At 43.6% G+C, this 23,084-nt stretch overlaps 1 protein-coding gene across 2 annotated transcripts; it reads left to right on the top strand.

Moving 5' to 3' along the window:
- Nucleotides 1–220: 220 nt before the first annotated feature.
- ZDHHC3 (zDHHC palmitoyltransferase 3) lies at nucleotides 221–22,180 on the top strand. 2 transcript variants are annotated; one of them, XM_074150426.1, is made up of 6 exons: nucleotides 221–550; nucleotides 3,209–3,333; nucleotides 6,244–6,340; nucleotides 8,191–8,272; nucleotides 10,012–10,142; nucleotides 12,766–14,464. In XM_074150426.1, exons 1-6 carry the CDS (start codon nucleotides 245–247, stop codon nucleotides 12,922–12,924), a joined length of 900 nt encoding a protein of 299 aa, XP_074006527.1. In that variant the 5' UTR covers nucleotides 221–244; the 3' UTR covers nucleotides 12,925–14,464. The 2 variants fall into 2 exon arrangements, with proteins under 2 accessions (XP_074006527.1, XP_074006526.1); XM_074150425.1 differs by lacking the exon at nucleotides 12,766–14,464 and adding an exon at nucleotides 18,618–22,180 and having other exon boundaries at nucleotides 245–550.
- Nucleotides 22,181–23,084: the final 904 nt, after the last annotated feature.

The following is a 23,084-nucleotide window of genomic DNA, read 5'->3' as shown; positions in this document are numbered from 1 at the left end:
TTAAAAGCACTTAGAGAGTCTTCTGAGTAAGAAGTGTTCTGATAGGCGCAGGAGTCTGGTTTCCAAATCCTTTGTTTTGGGTTTGATTTATTTACTTTTTTTTGCCTTTTCAACTCACTTTCTGCAATGTGGAGTTTCCCACGTGATCGCCATGCCGTTATGTGAACAGAGGTCTGCATGTCTTGCAAAGCAGTCAATGCTGTTTCTGACTCTCTTTCAGATGCAAGTATGGACATAAAAGCCTATGATGATTACTCCACTCCACCGCTTCAGAGATATTGAAAGGAAACCTGAATACCTCCAGCCAGAAAAGTGTGTTCCACCTCCTAGCCGCGCTTCCCTGGGAACAATGTGGTTTATTCGAGATGGCTGTGGTATTGCATGTGCTGTCGTTACCTGGATGCTGGTGTTCTATGCCGACTTTGTAGTCCTTCTTGTCATGCTAGTTCCATCGAGAGATTATGTTTATAGTGTCATCAATGGCACACTGTTCAACACCTTGGCTTTCCTGGCTTTGGCTTCACATTTTCGTGCTATGCTGACAGATCCAGTAAGTATATATCTATCTCTCAATGTCTGGGAAAGAAACAGGCAGTGTTTTTCTTGTCTGCTAGATGTTGGGTAACTTAGTCGCCGAGTGAGTGGCAGATTTAAATAACTTTTGTGTGTCAGCCTGCTGAGTGAGGCTGCTGATGTAGTATGCTAATTTCTCATCCCACTCAAGTCAGATGCAAAGTCAAGGACGCAGCTTTAGATTCCCATTGTGTGAGCGAGGACTTCTCTTTTTGCACTGGGAAGGAGACCGTTTCTTCCCGACTCTGTTTTCTCCTCAATGGCAGATTGCGTGTTTGTGGCTTGTTGTGTCTTGACAAACAGGAAAGCTGGAAAAGCTGGTTTTGGTTGTCTGCCTTGGCAAGTATTGCTTCAGCAGAGTAGAGCAGAGCATGTGTAGTTTTGAAAAGCCACGTTACCATCCCTCAAACTAGTGATTTAGTTGAGTTTATTGAACCGTGCTGAAATAAATACTATGTAAGCATGCTGAGAGCTGACAGTTCTTAGGCAGGTGGGACGCATCAGAGTTCTAAGACCCCTTTGTACATATCTCATAAAGTCATGTACTATGGAGATCTGGTCTGCTAATTTCTTATCTTTCAGCTAGTAAGGAATTACAGTTTAGTACCATGATGCTTATTCTGAGTTATCTGTGATGGTTTATTTTAATAACCTCTGGACAGTAGATTCAGTTCAAAACCCCATCTCCGCTAGTCAGTGGAAGGAAAATAAGCTTAGACTCCTCTTGCCCACTTCCTCCTGAGTGTTCTTCTTGCTCTTGGAAATGGTGGTGTGCCTCCGATACTCTAATTATTCCTTCCAAATGTCTTTTCCTACTTGAACCCTTGTTAGGTGCCATTAGAACTTCAGCGTAATCTTTGTTTCTTAGTTTCCAGAAGCCACAGCACTGCAGAAATAGCTTGATTTGGGTTAATTTCACAGTTTATGGTAAAGTCTGATGCATTGCACGATGCTGGGCAGAACTGTGAGCAGTAGCTGAGGCACTGAAACTTTTGGTCATTGGACTCGGGAAGACAGGGTTGTGGCAATTTGTTATATAGTTTATAACGTAGGGGTTCTTGTTATGGCTTTAATGCCTAGGGACCTTCAGCTCACTGAAATTATTTTGCAGAGTTAGCAGGAACTCTTTTGAAACAAAAGCTGTTTTCTGAAGCAGACTGAGCAAGCAGTCTTGCAGAAACAGATATAATCTCTATGCAGAGTAATTGGGAAAAGATATGTTAATTCCTAGCGTGTGGTGGGATTTTTGTGTGTGGATGGTGAGAGCCAGTGGGATTTTTTGTTTTATTCTTGGTAGAGTTTTTTGTGAGGATATCAGATTTTTAAAAAAATGGAGGAGGGAAGATAAAGCGAGGGGATGCAGCAGCATCTGGCAGACAGTGTGAGTCAGGGATGAAGGAAGCTGCCGGGACATGGAGAACAAGGGGCACATCTAGGACCAGAGTGAAACAGAAAGCACCTCCGAGGCAAACAAATAGGAACCCTTATTATAAATAACTGAAAACGTGACCTCTTCAGAACTGATAGTGAATGTCATGCTTTCCAGTGACTGCTTCCTATGGGTTCTTGCTAAAACATTCCTGAGGTTTTGAGCTTTGCAGTATACTAGAGAGAGAGACCATCATTTGTAGCATTTTGTGGAAGTTGGTAATTTTTAAATTGGCGAGGCCTGTTAGGAGGTTACTGTGGAAAAACCCAAACACTATGCAAGAAAGCCTTATAGTACTGGTTTAATGTGCAGTTCTTTCATTGGTGTGTATTATTCCCATTACTTGCTGTTGGGAGGTTGTACTGATGTGTTAAAAAGAGACTGTTCCATCAGAAATCTGTTAAAATATTACATCCCTGCTTTTATTTCAGTATAGAAGTCTCACATCCACAGAGGTGCATTTGTGCCAGTGTACCAGCATGGATTTCATACAGCACGTTTCATGACTTTGGGTTTTTTTGAGCAAATTAATGGCCTTAGAAAGGCTGGAAATCTTCAACTTGGGCTCCTGCAGCAGCATTACGTTGCCTGTTTGAGGACACATATTTTAAAGTGGAAATTGCACAGCTAAGACTGTTTTACCTAGTCTTATTCAGGTGGGGAGGATTCTTAGGGTTTACTGTTTGAATGTTAAACCCTAATTTAAATAACAAATACACAATGGAAGCATAGCTATAAATACATGAGGTGTTTACCAGCAACCCTTAGTGTACACAATGATGCTTCAGAAGTAGCTGCTTCTACTGCAATAAAACATCTGCTGTTTCCAGTTTGTGATATAATACACTGGCATGATAAATTTGTTGATAGATGTGCAGAGAATGATGAGGGTTGTTAAGACTTTTAAGGTTACTATGGGATTAAAGAAAACGCTTAAGTGAGGATTTACTGATGTTTAAAAAACTCAAAAACCACCAAAATTATGTAAATTATGTTTAAGTATGTTGTTCTGTATATTAGGACCTCATTTTAATTTCTTTTCTGAATCTTCTTGCTCTTCCTGAAACTGGTGATTTTAGGGAAGTTTTTATTTCTTTCTCATCCCTCCCTTCCCCTCCCCTAGTTTTAAGTCATCCTATTGTTCTTAGTATTCGTAATGTACGCAGGGTAGTTTCCTGGTTTGGTTTGTTTTCTTTTTCTCTGCAGGGTGCTGTGCCCAAAGGTAATGCCACAAAGGAGTTCATCGAGAGTTTACAGCTAAAGCCAGGACAGGTGGTTTACAAGTGCCCAAAGTGCTGTAGCATCAAACCTGACAGAGCACATCACTGCAGGTAAGGTCTTTTCTGAGGGCTGCTCTGTTATCAAGACCTCAACAATTATCGGGTGTGCCTTGATCTAAGTTTTTTTAAGAGTTCCAGCTTCCACATTTTCATTGAGTACTGTGACTTAGTTTTGTGCTATGTGATAGATCAGTATTCCTACTGATCCATCATGGCCTTTTTCTGGTAGGATAAACTTCCCTGAAGAGAGTAACTGGTAGTGAGCTTTTTAGTACTAAAGGCAGTGAGCAAAAAAAAAACCCCAAAACTACTTCCTAAAATTATCCTCTGCTTTTAAACCAAGTAAACCTCCTTTCCACTAAGTAGTTAACAAGTTTGCACTGGTGTCCCTTCCTTACCTACTCAAAAACCAAAACATACTGAGAAAGCTTGTTATCACGGCAACTGCTGATTGATGCAGGGGTCTTGTGGGGAGGGGAATACATGGGACTGGGCTGAACAACAGCTGAAACTTGTTCTGGTGTTTGCATTTTTCATATTTGTTTTCAGAGCTTTAGTTTGCAAATGTTTGTGGGGGTTTTTTTTGTTAGTTTTTTATTTTAATCAAAATCAGGAGTTGGTTATTCAGCAGGAGCAATGTGACCATGCCTATCACTTATTAATGCTACTGTAAAATCCCCTCTGACACTTCTTCAATTATGAATGAAACTTCGCATCTAAGATGCTGTCTTCCTGATGACTCACAGCATAGGTAAATGAAGAAGACTCTTTGGCTAAACACAAAACCTCATTTCCATGGTCCTATTTTTCTATGCTTTAAGATAATTTTTTAGACATTAAGATTTTGGAAATTGATCCACTGAGCACTGATACTGTTGAGAATCTTCAGTCAAACGTTTGTGGGGTAAGGGGATTTATTGGACTTTCACACATCAAGCCTGTGCCTGTGCATCAGCAGGGGGTACTGCTAGCTGTATGCGTGAGGGACCAGGGTGCTTTTTGATTCATATTCTGTTTTGTGAGTCTCCCATGCCCAGCAGACTACTCCTGCCAGCATCTGGAAGCCGGGTGGTTGAGCAGGGGGAAGAGTATCTGAGTATGGGCAAGCCCTGCTGCCTATAGTTTTCAGTCTTAGTTTCTGTGTTTCCTTTTCCACCAGCTAGTTCCATGTTCTGCCTCTTACCCAACTGCTTCTGGTACACATGCATGCAATAAAACCTCTTCTCTCAGCCTTAGCTACCTCCTTCATGGAGGTTGGCTTTGGCTTGGATGCACCAGGTTGTCCCTCTGGGGGAAACAGGAGCTAGGAGCCATTGAAGAGGTTGCTTGGGTACTTACCTGTTTCAGAGCCCAGGGGAAGTGTGTGTACATCTGCAGGCAGTAAATTAGACCACAGGGAGGCATCCTCCTGCTTTACACCACTTGCCCTGCCTCCCCACACCCCCCTTTATTTCTTTTTTTTTTTTTTTTTTTAGACCAGTAATTCATATTTGTCATATGAAGTATGACATTATCTGGGAGAGAAATTGTTTTTACTGTGCCAGCTGATTTTAGTCCCTGTGTAGCTCAAGATTAATTTCAAGCTGCTTATTCTAGAAAAACGAGGCTTTGCCTGTTTTCCACTGCAGCTGGGGCTGGCGGGTAATAGGGTACCTGTCCTTGCCTGAGGAGAAGCAGCTCCTGATCTGGCCCCATGCTGGGAGGCTGGGGGCTGCCTGACCAACCTTTCCGTTGGGATCAGGGCTATAGCAACTCATAAATTATATTTTTCAGGCATGGCACATATCCTTGGGGATCACCCCCTCCCACCATGTAGGCTGTTCTGACGGAGAGGTTTTCTATTATTTATTCATATGTGCTCATAAGAACGTGTTTATGTTTTTGTTTGAGTTTCCCTTAAGCATTTGGTCGTTGAAGTTTATTGTTTATATTAAGGTCAAAATATTTTTTGTTACAAGAAGAAAAATAAAATTAGCAGAGCCCTTGATCCTTTCTGTTTCAGTGCTGCCAGAATTGTTCTGGAATGGCTGTTTCCTTTCTGGGTCTATTGTTTGTTTGGTTTGGGGTTTTGTGTTTTTTCCATATTTGATTTCTGTGCTTGTTTGTGCAATGTGGTATCAGGAGACTGCCTTTCGTCTCCTATCATATGAGAAAGCGGCAGAGAAAAAGACTTCCTTTATTATGCGAGTTGAAGCAGTTACTGACTAAGCAAGAGAATGATGTTCAGACAAAGTAATAATCTTTTAATTATTTGACTTGTAGCCACAGTCTGCATGCTGGCAAGAATTTGAATTTTGATTTTATTAGTCTGGTTTTGTGAAGTGCTTTAACATCTAATTTTACCTTGAATGTATATTGTGGTACTGTCTTCCTGACTGACTGCCACAACTGTTTTATGTGGCTTACCTTGATGTCAAGAATATTCTCTAACGCTTTATTTAATGTCTTTTTTGCAGCTAATGTTACCAGCTACTGGCAGTAGCTACCAGTAGTAGCAACCAACTAACGTTAGTAAATAAACTTTAGTCTGTTATTAGCAACTCTGAAAGATACCTTTATCCATTACTGCTTTTCATATCTTTCTGGGTTTTGTTTGTTTTTAATCTGTGGACATTTTCACAGACCAAATAGGTTAAAACTAATCTAAATCAGATTTTTTCCATCTGCCTGAATGTATTGTTTAAACTGTATTTTGGCATAACCACTCATATGAATATTATGCTAATGTATCTTACATGGCATTAATTGTTTACAATGATGATTTGGTATTGTATGCTTCATTTTGAACAGACATGGTAGAGTGAGCAAACCACAAATACAAATGTGGTGACCAGCAAATTTATCTAGGTTCAAATTTCACCTCTGATTTCTTTCCTTTAATTTCTGTGTCCCCCAAACCCCTGTGAAACCTTGTATTCCTGGAATGAAATGTGCTATAAATAAAGACCTGTACTCTTTCAGTGTTTGCAAGAGGTGTATTCGGAAAATGGACCATCACTGCCCGTGGGTCAATAACTGTGTAGGAGAGAATAACCAGAAGTACTTTGTACTGTTTACAGTAAGTATTTTACAAGCAGTATTTGAGGTTGGGCAGTGGGCAGCGATGAAATGCTGTGTGTAGTCTGTGAGTTGCCTGAGTTTCAGAAGAACTTTACAGGGAACTGTTGCAGACTTTTGTTTTGCTAATTGGGGAACACACGGCATAACAACGGGAAAAGGCATCGGGGGGAGTATTTCCCAGGGTTTTGTATGCTATTTCATAACGCGAGCAGTTTTTCATTGAGCTCTTTGAGGCGTGGGCCATCCTTTTACAGCATGCTGTGGCTGGTAGGGTCCCAGGCCATGTGAAGGATTCCTAAATGTTGTAGTTGTATGAGTACCCATGTGGGATCATAAAATAAGAGCTGTTGCCACATCTTAAGCGAGGAGTAGGAAGTCAGCATCCCCCTTGGCAAGAATTGTCCACCTTTTATTTGCAAGTGTTTTATTTTTGTACTGGAAAATCGAGGAGGTGTTTGACTTTTTGTACTATATCTGTGGCATTATGAGTAAGAAAACAGGAGTGCAAACTCAAATACTACATATTTATGGAAGGGTTGAAATCTGTTTCATCAAAGCGAGCTGTAAATATCCCGTGGGAGTAGTGTGAACATTACAAGGCTGAGTGTCAGTGATGCTCTGTTTTATTAATAAATCTGTTGAGACATCTGTAGGTTCAAGGAAGAATGTTCTCATGTTACCAAGTAAAAAGGGGGAGATTTTCAGTTAAATGGAAAGGCTTGCTGCTAAACTTCTGTTCTGTGTGGTTTGTTAGGATGTAGATTACAGAACAAAGTGAATACCATTTCTTTCGCTTGAGCAAGGGTTTTTTCACCATGAGGAGTGAGCTAGGTGTTTTAATCCTATCAAAAGGATTTCTGTTTCTGTTAAAACTGACATCTACTTTCAAGCAGGCTGTATTAAACGCTTAATGTAGTTGAGAAAGAAAAAAAAATACAGGTTGCTGGTTTTGTTCTTGGTTATTCACTTTGAGCCCTGGGGAGGTGAAAGAATGGTAGCGTGCTCAACTTGCAAGGAAAACCAAAATACTCTACTGTCACCTCTTACTGCTTCCACAGGGGTTTGTTGTAACAAAATCTCTCTCACTTCCAATATCTGCTGACCTTTGTCAGAGTCTGTAGGTTGAGGAGAGTCATCTTTTTAGCTCTGTCTTGGTAAATCGTACTGTATGTGTAGTGGGGCCTACAATTTAAAGCTTTTCGTTACACAGCTAAGACCTAATTGAAAACAAAAGGGATTAAGTACAAAGTATTAAAGCTTGATAGAAACTTTCCATGCCAGTGTCTGCCTCAGGAAAAAATACTTATTAAAACCAAAATAAATAATTTTTTCTGAAACTCATGCTAGAAAATAGATAAAGTGTTTTTTGTGGCTAAAAGAAATTAGCTGTTCTTTCTCTGGGAAGCTATAGTGCTCTCAAGAGCAAGGATGTAAGCTTTGACAACATGATACCTCAGAGCTGCTGCTGTCTGAAAGTTGCACTGTATTCAGTGGAGATAAGGGCAGTAAGCTGTGTGGAAGGCTGTGCTGGGGCGCGGGAGGCTGGATTTTGTGTCCAGCTGGCTTTGAATTAAACAGTTTCCCTCCTCTGCACTCAGAGCTCTTAGGCCAGAATGAGTCTGTGTAGTCTTGGTATTTGCCAGCTTCAAGGTGCTTGTTTAGGGGGACTGGGAGGGCTTGGTGGTTTTTGGAGCGGTTTGTGGTTTGGGTTTTTTTTGTTGTGTTTTTTTTTTTTTTGTTTGTTTGTTTTTGAAGTCTTAACACTTTTCTTTAAATAAAGTGTTTGGAAGATTTAGCATTTTGTCTTTAAACTTCCCTGATAAGTTTATTACATCCTTTATTTTTCAGATGTATATAGCACTGATTTCCCTGCATGCTCTAATCATGGTGGGATTTCACTTCTTGTATTGCTTTGAAGAAGACTGGACAAGTGAGTACTAACAAAGTATCTAATTAAAATACCAGATTAGCCTATGAATAGGACCTTATAATGTAGTTTGCTTGTAAGGCAACTCCTTTTATGCTGGTTTCAGAAGAATGCTATCAGGGTTCTGCTGTGCTCTCTCTATTTTATTTTATTTTTTTTATGATCAGTCCTAGAACTTCATAATTCTTTGTGACCTGGTGGGATCTCTGCCCGGAAAAGTCCTGTATCAACTTAAGCCTGATACTGCCTAGGGAGAAGCTAAAATGTAGAGACACCTAGATAGTATGTGTGTAAGAATCTACTGTTGATGTGAACACAGCACTAATTTCCAGAATGCCAACGCAAGATAAGAAGAATGTGTATGTTTTTTTTAAAAAGGGTAATGTGAATCATTCTTCCAAGACTGCCAGGAAAACATGCTAACTCAAATCCAAAAATCCACCCTCACAAGAACAAACAATTCCTTTCCACAAAAAAAAAAAAAAAAAAATCATTCCAAAACAACCAACGAACCAAACAAAAAAATCCAGACCTCGCTTTGGAGCAGCCAGTGAGTACATTTTCAGCCAGTTGAGATGTGTTTTTAAACAAATGGATATAGGAAATCCTCTAGGTAATGCTGAGTCAAACAGCAAGCTGTCAAAAAATGTGTGTACAGATCTATGTGCTGCTTGTGGATTTTTTTGGAAGAGCAGTAACTTTTTTTTTCTTGGAATTTCAGTTGTGTCATTCAATATAATGACCTGGTTTAGTTTATAATACTGCAGAGGGTGGGTACATTTACACATAGGAACTGAATTTGACAAGGTTGTTCTGCAGTTCGAAACTTTGCAAAACAGCTGCTGGCTGTCACTGAGAAGATCTGGATTTGACTACAGCGGCCAGGGCCACAGGGTCAAGATACATCAAAAGACAAGGGTTCCCTTTTCCCGATTTCTCAGAGCCCGTCTCTATGGGGGAAGCACCTTCCCACCTGGCCCAGGTTGAGGTGGCAGAGCAGAGCAGTTATGAGAGGTGGATCTCTTGTTTGTTCCAGCTGCCTTGGATTTGTGCTGGTTGTGTTAGCCCCTGATCGTGGTGTATCTGTTAAAGCTTAACATCTCATGAGAGAAATAGGGATTTTGGGGTGATATTCGTTCTTGGATTTCAGAAAAATCTGGAGATGTTCTGACATTTACAACACCCAATTCAACACCATGATTTTTGCCCTGTAACATTTTCCTTCCTTTTTGTGCTTCTCTTTTCTAGTTACCTTCTCAGATTTTTTTCAGCTCTTGCCTGAGTTTGCACTAGAGTATGAGGATAAATTTGGCTTAATCTGGCCTTTAAGTTATGATTTAGAGCAGTTATGAAAGGAAACGTACTCTGGTTTTATGTTGGTGCTACAGAAATAATTATCCTGATGTCCTGACCATTGCCTTGAGATTTCTAGTGGGATTTTGTCACTGTGGAAAAATCTGTTAAGATTAAGGTTTAAGAGAGAAACTACAGGTTAAATGGAGTAGAGTTGAGTCCTAGCCAGTGTGCTTGCAGAAACACCGAAGTGGTGTTCCCACTGCATTCTTGAAGTGTTGCAGGGTGGGTTTTTTTAGTTTTGCTTTTTTTAGCAACTTTCTGAGAATGGTGATCTTATAATTCATTTTGACAGTTTGAGTGTGGAAAACTCGTGGCTTAGCAAGTGTTTTGCAGCTGCTGCATTACCTGATCTCGCCCCTTCCAACTCAGTTGTTTTGTCTTCACAGAATGCAGTTCCTTCTCTCCGCCAACTACAGTGATTCTTCTCATCCTCTTGTGTTTCGAGGCTCTCCTATTTCTCATCTTCACCTCTGTTATGTTTGGGACCCAAGTACACTCCATCTGCACTGATGAAACGGTGGGTGTCTCACACGCTCTCTCCTTTACCCCATCGCTCTCGCCGTTTGTAGAAACAGCGAAGGGCTACAGGGTTTTACCTCATCGCACGGGGAGTTGACGTATGTGTACCCCTCGAGGAAAGATCCAATAAACTGAGCTAGCACAGCGCTGGATTGTGCTCTCTGAAAGTTATTTGTGAGAAGTAGAGTACACCCGTGTGTTAGCTGGGATGCTGCGTTGACAGCACCTCTGATAAAGTAGGCATTGGTAACTGGGATTACTCTCTACAGAGTGTTTGTCCCTATGGATTTGAGAACCTTTATCCTTTAATGAAGTGCTTTTTACTTTGGTATTGTCTGAAATTTCAGCTATGTGTGCCCGAGTGTCACGATTTACACACACACACGCTTCTCTTAGTCTAGAAGATTTCCAGTTTTAGCTGCATGTTAAACAGTTCAAAAACTCCTGGCGGGGCGGGCGGGAGAAGGGAGTGGAGTAGGGTCATGGAAACCTGCCGGGTACGGTCTGCTGCAAAGCCACCATGTCCTCTCAATTCAAAGGTAGAGGTTACATCGGAGTGTTGCAGTCTATCCTATGTCCCTGCGTTTGCCCACTTCTGTAAAGATGGAGCTGGTGACTCCTGGGGAAGTTCCCACGCTTGTGAATACTGCCGGCCTTCACCAAGCATGCTCAGATATCTGAATTAAATGGAGTGGTTGAAGAGAAGTGATAGTGTTAAAAGAGTGACAATTCTTACTTCTTCCTCCACCTCCTTTAGTTTTCTCTCCCCTTCACGTGTTTGCCCATGGCCAGTTGAAGCTAGAATAGGTATTTTTGCTGCCGTTGGGGAGCTATGACTGGCTGTAAGAGCCCATCACTCCCGAGTCTTTTTTGCAGTACTTTTTTTTTAAATACTTGGCTTCTGCAAGAGGCTGATGTTCACACTGTGGCTCTTCTGTGTTCAGAGGAAGACTTCAGCTGTTCTTTCTGCTGGGGAGAGCCCCAGGAAGAAGTAGAGTGTCATACAGAACAACAAGATCCTGCCGAGCTTGAGTTTATCAATAAGCGTGTAAATTAGCAATGATGCCCATGAAATCATCACTGAATTTCTCAGTCTTTGAAACTTATCAAGAATTTACAGCTGGGCACCCAAATAAGTCCCCCGATTTTTCCCTTCCCCCTCACATTCTGGTAACTCCTAGATGTTGAAGGAACAATGTCACAATCTAAAATAAAAAATGAAATTTGATCTCCACATAGTGGGCCGCGGGGTTCAATTTTTGTTTTCTTTTTTTAATATGTACCAGTAAGGATTTTTGCTCTGTGGAAGGTCTCATTGTTGATTTGCTAGCATTGAGCTAGCTGTGTCTGGCAGGCAATCTCTTTTGAGCAGAGGAATATTTCCAGATGAAGTTCTTCCTGGTGTGGTCTCATGCAGTGTTTTGCTTCACATTTTAGAAGCGGGGCTGTGTCTTGCCCTTTCTCACCTTCCTCTTCCAGTCCCAGCCCCTGGGAGATCTAATTCTCCATCTTGTGTATGGTGTCCCACCAGGATGGTTCCTTTCTGCCTAAAGGGACCCAGAACCCTAGTATTTTGCTGCTGTCTCTAGAGGTGACATTTGCCTGGCGTCATCGCAACCCTTGCAGTTGACCCACGTTGTTTTCTGCAGAGCTCCCAGAACCAGGAATTTGAGACACACAGAGGTATTACAGTGCATTAATCGGTAGCACGGGGGGAGACATGTAGGTCAGGAGAAGCTTACCTTGCAAAAGATCTGGAGTCAAAGAACAGAGTGATCTGCCTGCTGCTGCTGCTGCCTGTGGAAAAGTAATGCTCTCCGGTGACTGCACTCCTTCATTTTGCTTCTGTGGCAGCCAGGCGTAGCTTTCCTTGAAAGACCAAATTCACTTTCTGGGTTTTAGACTCAATACGGATAATTGATTTTTTTTTTTATTTTTTTTTTTTAAATAATTGACTATTGAATATTTCAACTGATTGCTTGATGGCTTGTTTTTGTTCTCCCTCTAACCTTTACTAAACAATGCCAATGATTTCTCTCAAATCGGTATCTTATTTAACCCTTTCTCCCTGCTGTCAGCCCGTGCATGTTTTAGCAGAGATTCTAATGAAGCGTGAAGAGGCACCAGGTAGACTCAGCTCCACTGAGCCATGGGCACTTCCTGAACTTGCTTGGTGAATGTGGGAGCATTGCAGAGATTATCTTTGGGTTTGTGGGTTTGGGTTTTTTTGTCTGCAAGCTTATAACAGTTTCCTCCTAAAACTTTCCACCTGGTTAGCACATAGTGCCTTCAGCCATTAAAGCACATACTTTTTGTTTGGCTTTAAGTGGTGGGGTTTTTTTAATTGACATCAGAGGCAATTGGAAGGCAGGTCTTAAAATGTTTATGAAATATCTAGGACTGAACAAAATGAAAGCAATTTTATTTCCAAGGAATACCTTCTCTTCTTAATATTTTTTTTTAGTATAAAACAGTGAGAAGAAAAGGAAAGGCAGCATAGATGCATTTTTATTTTCTTACTCCATCCTTTGGATAAGGAGTAACTGAGAGTAGACCTTTCCCCAAATCCAGAACTATGAAATCTGAGTGTTTGACTGAAAATGTGATATTTCTGTTTTCAGGGAATAGAACAGTTGAAAAAGGAAGAGAGAAGATGGGCTAAAAAAACAAAATGGATGAACATGAAAGCAGTATTTGGCCATCCGTTCTCTATAGCATGGCTTAGCCCATTCGCAACACCAGACCAAGGAAAAGCAGACCCGTACCAGTATGTGGTCTGAGGAATTCTTGACCAGCATTTCCACTAAAATAGAAACATAATACAGCACTACTGTTATAAATTTTCCATGAATGTTTAAAACAAAAAGGAAAACAAACTTTTTTATGTCTATTAAATGGCTGATAATTGCAGAGAAAAAAAAGCCCTGTATTCCACAATTTTAGATAATTCTATATCTCTGGCTGAAACTGCTGCTGCTTTTCTTTTCTTTTTTTTTTTTTTCTTGTTTTTTTTTTCTTGTTTTGTATTTCTATTTTTTTTAATCTTGTTAACTTTACTGGCCTTTGTTTCTCTCTGCTTTTCTGTATGGCGTAACTAATGTGAAGGGGATCCTCTTTCTCCTTTGTGACCCACCTCTTCTGAGTAGATTCTCATGCTGTCTCCTGACTGTGATGAGCTCTGTGGAAGACATACGAGTGCCAACAGCCCTACACAGACACCTTTGGACTTCCTGAAGGAACACATTGCTCTTTCATAAGTGAACCTGAACGGGGAAGCAAACATTTCACTTACCGAAAGGTGCAAGACAAGAACGCAGCACAGCAAGAGAGCCAGTTGACCTGGTGATCGCATACAGTTAAAGTACTTAAAACAAATGTTGCCAACACCAATTCCCTCCCCACCCCCCTTTTTCCTTCCAGCCACAGAACTGATTCCGTCTTTCTGGCGTTATTTTGTCTGTTCCCTCCCTTGTGCGCAGGAAATGGCTACCCTCTTAGGGTAACTGTGGCAGATTTAGAAGACTCCTTGGATTATTAAATGCCTTACACTTGCAGGAAAGAAAGAAATCTAATTTTGAGGTGTTTAGAATAGCAGAATCATCTTGTTTTGTGCGTGTTTGTCTTGGTAAATGACTTGTTAGAGCAACGCCTGCTAAACAGTGTTAACGTGAAAAACTGACATGAATGCCCAGATTACTGTAAAGACTAATATTGATGGGATGTGTAGGTGTACCGGGGTGATTGATTCTATATCCTTAGCATTGCCCTGGTTAGAGCTTCGTAAATCCTTCCTCATATTAACGCATACATGTGTATGTGTGTAAACACACACACGCATATATGTGTAAGTATTTTAAATCGGGAAATACTGATGGTAAGGAGCATGCGTACTGTTATGGACTGTGTGGTGATGAAGGCGGGAGGGACAGAAGGCATTCCAAAAAACGGGTAGAGCTAAACCATTCATAACTACAACTGACATCTTGTGTTCAAGCAGGTTTTTTATTATATTTTTGGATCATGACTCCCATGGGCTCATCAAGTGATTGCGAACAAAGGAAAAACACAAATCAGCTGTGTCCATGACTTCCAAGGAATCTTTTCTTTCCTTGGTTTAAAATAAAATGGTTTGGTTTTTGTTGGGTTTTTTTTGGGGGGGGGAAATGACCTGTTTAGACTGCTTTAAAGCCATGGGGGAAGGGAGGGAAATCAGAGAAGGAGAAATTTAATGGATGTCTCACTTTGGAAGTAATGTGAATGCTGCATCTTTTCAATCTGTCAATGCTTCCATATGGAAAACAAATGCAATAAAACTTTTCCAAAAACTTGTTTGCTGTTATTATTTTTCTCTCTAAGCGTCGGGAAAAACTGTAATGGTTTTCCGAACTTTCGCTTCAATACACAAGCAGGCGGAAGCATGTAAAGGTTAATTAAGTGTTCAACTTCTACGTTTAAAAATGAGCTGATGGGCAATATACTGATCTGTTAATCCGTGGTGTTACTGCATCTCTTTGGAAGAGGCTGTCGGTGCTGTGCTGCGTTAAGCGGGTGGTTTCTGCAGCCCTGCTTGCTCGGGGTGAGGAGCACGTCGTGTTCCCTGCTGCGGGACTGCACAGAGGCAGCCACAGGCTGCGCTCGTGGGAAGATTCCGCGAAGGAAACGTGGCTTTTGTGAACACGTTTCCTTAATGAAGAAAAGTTTGGGTTTTGTTTTAAATAGTGCTGATACTGCTGATAGTGGAAAGCTATTGTAAATAAATAGGTGGCTCTGATTTTAGCATGCAATGGTATTTTTCAGAGAATGCTCCCAGCTTACTAGTTAAGGGCTGGATCTTTGGCCAGGAGAGGCATGTGCAGGTGGTAACTTGAACAGGTGGAGAACCCGGCCCTAAACCTGTCTCGATGCAAAATCAAACAGGAGATTGATTGTGGAGGATTGTGGAGGATTGACAGGAGATTGTGGGGAGAGGCTTTAGTCACTTGGGCAATTAACAAATGACTGCATCTCTCTGTACTGAATTTTCACTGCATTTTCACTGAATTTTTAGAGTTGGAAGGGACCATAAAGATCATCTAGTCCAACTCCCCTGCTGAAGCAGGATTGCCCAGAGCATGTCAGAGCATGTTACTCAGGACAGTTCATTGCTGTAAAAATTGTTTTGATTGTAACTTCCTGGTGCGCTTTTCCTTTTTGGTTTATTTTACTTACCTTTATTCACTATGAATTTGGGGGGAAGACTGGTTACATTGTTCTAGCATTTTGACCAATTGTGAAAAAAGGTGTAATTGCTCGGTTTTTCTTCTTTCAAACAAATGCAAGTTGTTAAACAGCATTATGTAGTATTGATATTTTCAGTCAAACTGTGCTCGTTTTAAATGAGGCGTCATCCACAGCCTGCAGAAATGCCCCTCGGTACCTGTCGTGCGTGTGTCTCGGTAACCGTGGGTCCTCAGTTTTACTCACGCTGTACAGCTTGGGGTGCAATTTGATGCAATTTGAATTATCCTAAATGTGAGTCAACACGAGAAAGGCAGACTTCACCAGTTTGCTCGTGGAAAGTATTTCCTCGGGTAGAACTACCTGATTTCGGGTGCTAGTTCTGGTTCAGCCCGGCCGAGAGAGATTGAAGGACAAACTCGGTCAGAGGCGGGGTGTTTCTGAGGTTTGGGAAAAGCGAAGCGGTGCTCCAAGCTGGAGCGAGTTCAAGGATCTGCTGCAGGGAAAGTCTGCCTTAATCGTGACTTTGTCTGTCCACTTCCCCTTAATGGAGAGGTCGTTACAATACTTGCCTCTTCTGTTTGTTCTTTCCATTTGGATTTTAAAAGTGTATTAAAAGAAGTTAATGCTTTTCTTCTAACGCTCAAGATCTGTCCTGCAGATTGCTTCCAGGTCAAGCCACGCAGCCCAGCATCCCTTTGGTTTTTTTCTTTTTTCTTGTTTTTTTTTTAAAAAAAAAAAAGTCAAATAACTGCAGGATAGGAAAGAGAATCAGCTGTTAGTTTTAATTGGTAATACAAAATTCTCGCTTTCTAAAATGATGGCGAGAGATTTGGGGTAAATTTATATTTTATAAAAAAAATCTAATTAAACAGCGATGAAATTTCTTCAACGGTTGTGCGTTCCTTCTGTCCCCTCTAATTTTTTTTATTTTTTTTAGGGCAAAACCTCACGCCTTCCTGACTGTGGGGCAGGCAGCCAAAATTAGGCCAGGATGCAATTTTTAAAACTTCTCATTTGTGATATGTGCCCGGAAGGGATTACATGAGGTCGGGCCGGGGGAGAGAAAGTGTGGCCCTGCCTGCTCTGATGAACTGCTCCCTAATCCGGCATTAGTGCAACCTCAGCCTGACCTTGCTTATCGCCTTGGGCAGCAGATACCGTTCAGAGGAGGTGAAGGATGCTTTTCGGGGAGGGAAGAGAGGGTTTGCTGCCCAGAAGTGTTTCGAGGTCCTTATTCCTGATTTAGGTGGCGGCATGGATCCAACTGGATGAGGCGCGTGATGGAAGGCAGGATTAAAGCTCGTGCTGCCGGGGAAGGGGTTTAAATGCTTGGTGTCTGTTCCTCCTCCTGCCCCGTGCTGCTTGTTTGCCTTCTCTCTAGATACTCAGCGCCGTTAAGTGCTGCAGCCGCGGAGATGATCCGTAGCTAACGCATTAGAAACCTCTGCAGTTTGCTGAGGAACAGCCAAAAACCAAAGATCCTCCTCTGCTTTAAGCTGCAGAAGCATCTGCCTCCCGGCTGCGTGGCCGCAGGGCGCTGGAAACCACGGTATCTGGCAGGAAAAGCACATGGAAGTGCTAGAACGCTTTGCCAAAGGCTCAAGTGCCGCCCCCCTCCCGGCTCGCCCCGCGGGGAGGTCAGGATGGACCCAGTGCCTTCTCCCAAGGGGCTGGAGGCCACGAGGAGTTTTCCCTGGAGCACTCGAAACCGGGCATTTGCAAGCTTGGGAGCAAAGCAAAGGGACGCGCTGCCTGTGCTTGAGGATGCAAGAGGCACGTTTGCGCTTCAGGGCTTGAATTTTTCGCCGAGATTGCAACCCCGAAGGCTTGGGCTTCGCTATTGCGTTATTTCTTCCCGCACACTCGCTGCTGGAATTTCTCCTAAGCCCAGCACGAGAAATGGGGCATGAATGAAGCTCACCAAAGCTCTGCACGTAGTTCTTCAGCTTGTGGTGTGTTTTCTGCCTGGGCTGCTCGTGCTGACTCAACGATACTGCAAAACCAAGCTGCTGCTGTATTCAAATGTGGTGTTATTTATAAGGCTTACTGGGAGTGCAGCTGCGGTGCCGCTGAGCTGTTGCCTGTATTCCTCTGTGTGTGTGTGTGTGTGTGTGTGTGTGTGTCCCGCAAAGCTTTGAAATGTTTTATGGGTCCTTAGGGAAAGAAAACCTTCGGAATTAGAACATGACAAGTGTATTTTTCATCCAGCTGTTGGATGAAAAAACCTGCTCTCTTAAATGGCTTTAACTGAATTTGCTCATTTTTCCTTTCCTTGATGGTCTCAAAACTTGTTCCCAGTGTCCTTGCTTCTCTTAAGAACAGAGTTTCTACCTGGTCACTCGCATCACGAGCATATACACAGCTATAGATCTGACTCCTCTCACGTGGTGTAGACTATGGACATAAATCGTGCCCTATTTTACTTAGCGGTAGCCTTGAAAAAAAAAATAAAAAATTCTCAGTTCCTTATTTCCACATGAAGATTACCAGAAAAAAAAAATAATAATCACTGCTTGAATTTGAGGGACCTGTTATTTAAGTGCAATCAAAATGTTTACTCTACTGAAAGTGATGTTCTTGGAGGGAGGATGAATCAGAATATCGACTGACCAAGGCTCCGGTCCTGCTTTGAAGCCTCTACTTCCACCGGTACAGATTTCATCATGTCCCTGCGGGTATCCGGCTTCTGTTGGGATTTGCCTTTGACGATTTGTTAAATGGAAGTTGTGTTCTTAAATATTTGCTCTTAATTGGTGCGGAGTGAGCTTGTTCTTATATGTCAGCTACTAGTGACAAGCCTGGGTATGGCTGTAGTAAATTACTAATCACTGGAAAAAGTTGCAGTATTTTGCCTGTACCTGAACTATTGTAAAAGTGCCCGAACAAGGTGAAGTTTTGAGTTGTAATTGTATTTTGTTACTCCCTGGAGGGATTCAAAAAGCACTGGGAGAAGAGATCCAAGTTTCCAAAAGGGATGGCTTTTTAGAAGCCGTCTCTTTCTTTACCATAGAGATCAATAGCAACTGGTACCGAAGTCAGTCACCGAGATTCAGATTGGCCGTGCCTTTGGTCTTGTTTTAGGTTTTTGTTGTTTAATTTGGGGATGAAGCTCTCAGTAACGCAGGACATCTGTCTTCATTGTTCATTAAAACCTGAGCAGCGCCCTGGCTGCAGATGGGCGGTTTTGCACGTGCTACAGCGGTTTTACCTGCTATAAAACGTGAGACGACCCAAAACTCTCCTCTTCTTGCAGGGTATTGAGCGTCTTAAAAATCAGAAGCCAACCTGGGTGAAGATCAGCGGCTGGGAAGGAATGAAGCTGGCGTTCGGTGGCGCTTTCTCCTTGGGTTGGTTCAACCCCTTTTCGAACCTGAACTGCGAGAGCCCAGGGCCGGCCGAAGCGGTGCCAGCGGCTCCTGCGTCTGCAATAATGACCCAAGAAGAAATCGAGCAGTTTCTCGCTCGAGATGTTCCCGTCCAGGTGTTAAATGAGTAAGCGAAGACGTCAAGAGCAGCTTTCAGGTGTTTTTTGTTTTGTTTTATATTTTTTAATAACTACTTTTCAGCTGGAGGTTGGTTTTTAACATACTTTTGGTGCATTAAAACGTTCGGGAGTATTTATCCGGAAGGCAGGTACAGCACTAGCAGAAGCAATGCAAATCTCCAGAGAAAGCCTTAGAAGTGATGAGATTGATGAGCTCCTTTTCAGACCTGCAACAACTGCTTTATTGAGCTTTTCTTACTTGGACTTTAAGGAAAGTTTATAATTGTCCGATAGATTGGTCCCAGCTCCCAGAAGTGTGCAGTTGTAAGGAGTCTGGTTAATCTTTTCTTCCTACTGCCTTTTGGAGGGCTAAATGATAAGCCCTGTGTAATGGCCAGACTAGCCCAGCTCTAAGGGTTTTGTTGAAAAAGTGTCTTTTTTAACTCATCCCACAGATGCTGCCTCTGGATTATGAAAACTGCTGGTGCTTAGGTCTTAGCAGAGGTGGGATACCAGGCTATGGATGCAGCAGACGGGCCAGCTTGCCCTGGTTGCAATTCCTTTGGGCACCAAAACATCTCCAGGGGTAGATGTTAACCCTCTGTGCTTGGGAGGCCATCCAAGATCGGTGGTGCTTGGCTGAGCGGCGTCGGTGGGCTGGTGGTGGTGGTGCCAGGCCGGCGGGAGCGTTCTCCTGTGGCCAGCACAGCTGAGAATTGGCAAGTGTTGGCCAGGTTGCCAAGCTGCTGGTGGGGGGACGCTTTCGCCCAGGGTCTGCGGTTCGTTAGCACGTAGGACACGGACCAGGAGCTGCCTGGCTGAACTCTGTAGCCCAGAAAGGAGGCAGCTGGTCTAGGATAGGCACCGGGGATATTTCCACCAGCAAAGCAGAGAGGGAGGAGTGAGCACCCTGCTGGTGGAGGTACTGGCTCCCTCTGTTTGACTTGTCGAATTTAGATGTCTGTCTGTCTGGTTTTGATTTATCCTCGATAGCCAGAGTTAGCAGAGAATGAGTGTTGCTTCTTAATCTTACTGGGGTTTAACACTGTCCTACTGGTACTCGGCATTCTGCGGGGTTTCCTTACGCTAACTTTGCAGCCGGCTCCTGGTGAACGTTGGTGGGCACGTAGAAGGAATACGCATCACCCAAGGAAGGTGTCACTGCAGGTGGCAATTGCTCCAGCAAGGTCACGCAGAGGTGACACTGCCCACCGCATTCCTATACACTGCAAACACTTGGCGTGCTCCCGGTGCCGCTTAGTGTAGTTTTAATTAAGACTGGTTTTCAATTGGGGGTTGTTTTTTTTTTTTTGATTCTTGTCATCTCCCTTAGCTTAATTGCCAGTAATTTTTGCAGATTATTGGAGATGTGCTCCTAGTTTTCCCCCATAGGACGTGCTTGACTTCATCCCCCCCTCCCCTCTAACATGGACCAAAGATAATTGCTTCCTCTCAAAAGTATGAGAAGGGAGTTTGGGGGGATGAAAGCATGGTATTGTGAAAGACCTAGATGAAGTTTTTATTATTTATTGAAGCAATACCAAATGGAATTTGTGCAAGATTTTTTTTCTTTTTTTTTTTTCCGCCTCAAAAAAAGCATCTTAATAAATATTAATGGTGTGACATTCAGGGCTACTGTGGAGGGATGAGATTCTCTCCTGAACTTGTCCTCTGCCACAGCAGTCCCTTTTTCTGGCAAAGAGACTGGGAACAAACTGAGTGCTGTGACTGTTAGGAGCACAGTTTGGCTAAAACCCAGGGCATATTTCCAAACAGTTGTCCCATCTCCTATCCCTTCTGGATGTCTCCACTTTGTCAATGAGAAATAAGTTTAGAAAAAAAATCATGAGGAACTTGGTGTTTATAAAAACATTTTAGGTAAAGGGAAATACCCTGCATTTGGGGGGAACTGAGGTGTCCTCTCATGTCTTTTAGACATGAGGTCTTGAATGTCTTTGCCCCGTGCAGCAGTGTGATAGTGAGGGAAGAAGCTCTCCTGCTTCTCTACCAGCCTATGTTCTTCTCTGTTAGTGTCCCACAGGAAAGGGACATCAGGGACACACACAGATCTATAAGGGATTTCCTATAGGGAGCAGTAGGGATGTTGAAGGAGGAAAGATAAAAGTGCCTTTTTTAGCTCATGTTTTCTAATTTTGGCCTCTGCATCCAGTTAACGTCCCACCCACCAGTGCCGTGTCTGTGGAGTGGGAATGGTGCTACAGGGTCCTGGGGGGAGAAACTAGTTATCGGTTGAAAATCACCTTGAGGACATCAGCTCAGGAGACTCCCCCTCACGCTGCGTTTTGGTGATGCTTCTCGGGACATGGACCCCCACTTAACGTGGCTTTGATTAGGTGTGGGTGGAGGCAGCATATTACATCCTCTACTCTCAAACCTGGTTCACCTCATCATGAGGACAGGAGTCCTTTGCTTCTGTTTCCCACCTCTCATGTTGTTCCTCAGATGCTGGCATCTCTGGGCCTTTTTTTTTTTTTTTAATAGCTGAAACAGAAAAGCAGTGTGAAGGGGGGGGGGGGGGGGAGAGCCAGAGCAGCCCTTCCCCCTCCTCCTGCCAGTGCAGTTATGGTCCAAGTGAGAGATGGGGACGTGTCCCTGTGCCCTACGCAGAGCCATGGGCAACCAGCCCAGACCTGGCTCTGGTGCCCCCCAAGTCCTGGTGGGGTGGTGTCCCATGTCCAGCGAACTGGTTCTGCTGGTGTGTCTTGGCTGTTGGTCTCCCTCATCCCCTCTTCTTCTTCCTCCCCCAAGTCCCAGCACCCCTCAGTGCATCCCCTCCCTGTCTCAGTGTAGCGTAGCAACCATCAGAAATTGCAAGAGTCTTCATGAGTTGGAAAAACCTGTTTTATCCACATCTCTAGCATAAACCTTCTTATTTAATGACTACCTGCTAGCTTGAGACCAAATGGGATTTTTGTGAAATTGAATCCAAACCCACCATTTTCCTTCCCTTCCTTTCCCTCCTTGCACTCCTTGCTCCTTGGTAAATCGTGCCTTCATCTTCAGGCTGTGCTGCTATGGTCCCGGCCGGCTCGCCGGGCCCCAGGGAGGGCACCCCTCGAGAGCACTGGGTGGGCTGCCCTCTGCTTGAGGTCCCACCGCCGCTCCGGCGCGAGGTGGTCATACCTGATGGACAGGGTCGCGGCAGGTGTGGAAAGCGTTCTTGTACTTCTTGTCCGGCGTCTTCTACAGTGGGTTTTCTATGCAAGTAAAGAACTTACATCTCTTGAAAATGTATATATTTTGCTGTTTGTAACTCATTTTTATGCCTCTGGTTGCTATTGTACTTATTAAAAAACTAATTTTTTCCATCCACCAAGGACTGCCTGCTCCTCCCTTCCCTGCCATCGGTCGCCACATGTGGATCCTGCTCCTGCTCTGCCTGTGGAGAGGGGCTCCCACTGCGGGCCCTGCCACCGCCAAGGACCTGCTGGGTCCTTGTGGGGACCCAGTGCAGGGGGTGGTGGGGGCCCAGGACAGTGGCCTGACAGCCACCTGGGCGCTCCGCCGGGGGTTCCCCAAATCTTTGAGATGTGAGTGAGTGGTCAAAAGGACTCTTTTTGTCCTCCCTCTTTTCCTCCTCCCTCTTTTATGTGCTGGTACATAACCAGGTGTGGTTACCATTTCTTTTTTCCACTCTACAGCCCTAATGCTTCAGCATTTGCCTTTTAAATAGACCCCTATACTACTGTGTGGCTCAACTTCCTCTTTCATGGAATCACGGAATCATGGAATTGTCAGAGTTGGAAGGGACCTCTAGAGATCATCTAGTCCAACTCCCCTGCTGAAGCAGGGTTGCCCAGAGCACATCACTCAGGACTGCATCCAAGCGGGTCTTGAAGATCTCCAGAGAAGGGGACTCCACGACCTCCCTGGGCAGCCTGTTCCAGGGCTCTGCCACCCTCACCGGGAAGAAGTTTCTCCTCATATTTGAATGGAACTTCCTATGTTCTAGCTTGTGACCGTGAATGCTGGAAATGCTGGAAACCCCAACGCCTGACTGCTGCTGCTGTCCACATTGGGGCGATGCTGTGGAGCAGAGCCATCCCTTGCCACCGGTGGACTTGGAAGGTGCTGAGGTGTGCAGCTCAGCGGTGGGGCTGGGTGGGCTCCAGCTGTGCACAGCTGTTTTCTCCTTTGACGTGACCACGGCTGGAAGGGGTCCAGCCGTACACCACCATCAAGGTCCAATGTGTAATCCAGCAGCGTTCAGGGTGG

The sequence above is a fragment of the Numenius arquata genome, chromosome 7 (genome assembly GCF_964106895.1).
Source record: "Numenius arquata chromosome 7, bNumArq3.hap1.1, whole genome shotgun sequence".
In the NCBI taxonomy this organism is placed as follows: domain Eukaryota; kingdom Metazoa; phylum Chordata; class Aves; order Charadriiformes; family Scolopacidae; genus Numenius; species Numenius arquata.
The sequence above is the reverse complement of the archived record's forward strand: the minus strand, read 5'-3'. Positions and strand labels throughout refer to the sequence as shown.